Source organism: Limulus polyphemus, unplaced genomic scaffold (assembly GCF_000517525.1).
Source record: "Limulus polyphemus unplaced genomic scaffold, Limulus_polyphemus-2.1.2 Scaffold73, whole genome shotgun sequence".
Lineage (NCBI taxonomy): Eukaryota > Metazoa > Arthropoda > Merostomata > Xiphosura > Limulidae > Limulus > Limulus polyphemus.
The window spans coordinates 1,324,690-1,329,077 of NW_013665683.1; the positions used below are offsets into that span (position 1 = coordinate 1,324,690).

Below are 4,388 nucleotides of genomic sequence, written 5' to 3' on the forward strand. Positions count from 1 at the left end.
GTAGAACACTCAAATACACCATTTCGATTTTTGATACCTCACTACTATAAAGGCTTGGTTTGGTCTGAAGTTTCATTCGGTGGTAGTGTCCAGGGTCACTGATGAGGACTGGAATTCCCCGAAACTAGTCTGGCCCACAGACATAACCCCAATGAAAGAATAGGCCATTCCAAGCTTTTACTTGTTAAACAAATGTTTAAACAACCCTGTTCAATAATGTGTCTTGTTTGGTTTGTTCTAAAGTCTTATAAACTTCCCATTAGATTTTCTGTGCCATTGATATATTTTGGAATGTAATAAAGGCTTCTTAAAAAGTCAGGTCTTTTGGCAGTAAAAGTTTTGACATTATTTGTATGTAGATTAGGCATAAAAGCTAGTTATATTTAATAATTGATACTCACAGAATCCATACCCAATTTTAGTGTAAACCATAAAGCAGAAACTCAAATGATGGAAAGAAAAAATAGGTTTTATAAACATAATTGTGGTAAAATTTGGTTTTTGATAATAAATGTCAGTGACATATACTTGTTTTTAGCATAAGTGTAATAACAAAGCTTAGTTACTTGCTTAGCTACATAAAGTACTAATATGGCAAAAACTTAGCCCAAAACAGTAATGTAAAGGTGGAAAACAAAGCAAAAAAGATGTGTTGAAAGGTTGTGTTTAATAACCTTTCAGGAACACACTTTGAAATTATTTCATGAACTAAATATTTGATGAAGGTGAGATTGAAAATTTGTGTATAAGGAGGAGATTGTAGTTAAAATGGTATGATTTCTTTTAAGTTATATGGGGGTGTCCTACTACAGTAAATTGGTGGTAAATAAACAATATCGACTGGTAGTTGCTGGCTCTAGTTCATGAAGTTGAAGCTTGTATTAAATATAATTTTTTTGTCTTGTCAGTCAGCTAGTTCTTTTGTTGTTTTAGGAGCCTGTACAAAAGATATGCTTTCTTGCGTTGTGATGATGAGAAAGAACAGTTCCTTTATCATTTGCTCACTCTGAATGCTGTAGATTACAAGTCCTTCACCAACACTTTTACCTCTACTGGTAAGTCAAAGTATATTTTAATTTTGTTACAGTTTTGGAATTGCAGCTACTAATACATTTCTCTTAACATGTTACAGTGACACAATTATTTCAAAGTTAAAAAAAGGAATTGGAATATCTTTATGGCTGCTCAGTTAAAAAAGTTTGGATAATTTTTCTTGTCACATAAAATTTACAATAGTCAAACCACTGATTAAATATTATTGCTCTAGTGTAGTAGTATTCATTTTTGTAATCTCATTCTATAGTAGATAATTATTTTAATAGATTAGTATCATGTGACGTGTTTTTTTCATTTTGGGCATAACATTGGATCTTTGTGATTATGCAGAGTGAGAAGTACCTTCTTGTTACTTGAAGCCCCATTTTGATATGTAACACTATCAAAGTAAAGGAGTGTAATCTCACATATTTATTGTAACAATTATTTCAGGATTTATGAGTTAAAATTCATTATTCCAGATTGTAAACTATATTTATAAAGTAATAAAAATTGTTATTATAAAGCCCAGTTTGTGTAGATACAAGTTTAATGTTTCTCCTTGTTCAGTGATGCCGTATCGAGTAGTAATCTTCCCAAGCCGAAAAATGAGTGCCTCCACCACCTCAGCAAATGCTTGGATCATTGTTTCTGGTATTTTGGGAGAAACTGGTTTGATTGAATTACCCAAGCAGAGTCTGGAGATTGTCTTCCAAGTAAGAAATTGAGTGAAATTGGTTTATTTCTTCTAGCTGGTTACTTCTGGTGTTTCTGTTTGCAACATAACAACATGTGTCTTCATACCTACTAGTTAGCTGAGCCTCTTACTGTGTCAATAAAGTTAGAACTTCATGAACAACTTGATAACTTCCTTCTGCTCTCATTGAATAAAGTAAAACTTTATTAACAACATAATAACTAGTTACTGCTTCCAAATAATTTTTATATGAGAGTCAAATTCCTTTTATTTCCCACCCAGGTTGATAAAACAGGGTAGTGTATAAGTTAGAATATTTTACTCGTTATTGCTTGTTTCTATTTATTTAGTTTGAAACAAGTTTTTCATTTTTTTACCAGTATCAGAAATAATTATTCAACCACCAAAATTGCTATAATATGGAGATAAATACTTGAAGATGATTTAAAATGCTGTTATTGAAAATATGCTACTGTAAATTTGTCAATAATATCCCATTCCCAAAATTTGAGTTCTTAGTCTGATGCATAGTCATCAATAATATGAAGTAATATTATGTAAGGTTTTCTCATAATATAGGCTTGCATGTATATGCACATTTTCATATATATGTATATATCAGAAAATCAGCTTAGTAAAAAGTTAAACTGTTCCCTATACAGTTTGCACAATTTGTAAAGGTCATGAATTTTTAGCCAGAACCTTAAGAAGGTCATGATCTGACTGACAGTCTTGAAAAGTACTTAAAATATTCACTCATTGGATATTAATAAAAAAATCCAGGTTTTATTTACAAAATCCTATTAGTAGATAATTTTCAGGCATGATACAGGTTATCATTTCTTGTTGATTCTATTGATTTATGTTAACTATAGGTTATCATTTCTTGTTGATTCTATTGATTTATGTTAATTATAGGTTATCATTTCTTGTTGATTTTAGTGATTTATGTTAATTATAGGTTATCATTTCTTGTTGATTTTAGTGATTTATGTTAACTATAGGTTATCATTTCTTGTTGATTTTATTGATTTATGTTAAAGTTATAGGTTATCATTTCTTGTTGATTTTGATTTCTATTAGTTATAGGTTATCATTTCTTGTTGATTTTGATTTCTATTAGTTATAGGTTATCCTTTCTTGTTGATTTTATTAATTTCTGTTAGTTATAAATTAGTTATAGGTTATAGTTGTTATTTTTTGTTGATTTTATTGATTTCTGTTAGTTACAGGTTATAATTTCTTGTTGATTTCTGTTTTGGGTTATAATTTCTTGTTCATTTTATTGATTTCTGTTAAAGTTAAAGGTTATCATTTCCTGTTGAATTTATTGATTTCTGTTAAAGTTATAGGTTATCCTTTCTTGTTGATTTTCTTAATTTCTGTTAGTTATAGGTTATTCTTTCTTGTTGATTTTATTGATTTCTTTTAAAGTTAGAGGCTATCATTTCTTCTTTTGATAGTATATTGTAGCAAGTTAGCAGTCTTCATTTTCTCATGTAATTTGTACTTGTCACTGATTTCATGGGACTTAATAGCTGTATTGCTCATCTTTAAAACAATAGAAGTTTTGTTGGCTATGATACAGTGATGAGTTTTTGCTTTGCTTCTGTTCACTCCTTGATCAGATATATACCATGCACTGTAACATGCACTTTAACAACCATGAACTTTAACTCACAAGGAAGAATGTGAAACAATAAAATCAACAGGAAATAATAACCTATAACTTTAACAGAAATCAATAAAATCCTTTTCACTCCCAGTAAAATTATTCAATTTCCATTAGTTTCAACTTACATGCTTACTGCAGGAACATTACAAAACATAATGGAAACTTTAGAAAGACAGGGTTACTTAAGATAACATAAACCAGAAAAATTATAATATAAAAACCTTTTCAGACCAAAGCTGACAGAAATCAATACATTTTTCCTATAAACAGTGTTGAAAAAGAACAAACAAACAAAGGTTTTTTAAGCTTCTTTTTACAAGTTACAGACATCATTACAAACATTTACAGTTATAATAATGACATTCAATGTTCATGTTTGGTGTAATTACAGTTACCAAAGTTTTAAAGATACTTGTAAGTGTCAAGTTTATCTTTGTTTTAATTGTTAATTTGTCCTCAAAGTTTAACTTCAGACCATTTCTGCATGAGGAGGATTGAATTCATATCAATATTTGTTACTCAGCTCTTCTTTTCTTTGCCAAAAGCAGTTTGTTTCTCATACACTTTTTTAAATAGTAAATTTATGAGGTTGATTGATCTTGATAACTGTAAGACTGAACAATGAAACTGTTCTATAAATAGATATTATTATGCCCACAGTTTGAAAAGAAAAAGGTAAAGGATATGTATATGTTAATTTAACAAAATCTTTTTGCATTATGTGGTTCATATTATCTGTTATCTAACTAGTTTGCTCTTCACCATATTATCATTTATGGTATTAGTCCAACAGAAGTTTCTATTGTTGACAAAGAAAGTAAATCCAGCTTACCTCTCGTTTGAGGTTCTTGTAAATCTAGATGTTAGCCCTTAAAAATGTTTGTTTGGAAAAGTCCTTGACTTTCTTATTCCAAAACTAGACTACTAGATTTGCCATTGGTGCAGTAATTGTAAAAGTTAGATATGGTACCTGGAAGTTTT

The 4,388-nt window shown here is 29.5% G+C and overlaps 1 protein-coding gene across 5 annotated transcripts in view; it reads left to right on the forward strand.

The window, feature by feature from the left end:
- LOC106466279 (DENN domain-containing protein 5B-like) overlaps positions 1-4,388 on the forward strand; it is an 82,860-nt gene that overhangs the window by 69,743 nt on the left and 8,729 nt on the right. For all 5 annotated transcript variants that reach the window (XM_022394938.1, XM_022394947.1, XM_022394953.1 and 2 more), the window contains 2 exons: positions 934-1,055; positions 1,606-1,751. In XM_022394938.1, the coding sequence (XP_022250646.1) occupies positions 934-1,055; positions 1,606-1,751 (268 nt within the window). The remainder of the gene's footprint in view (positions 1-933; positions 1,056-1,605; positions 1,752-4,388) is intronic.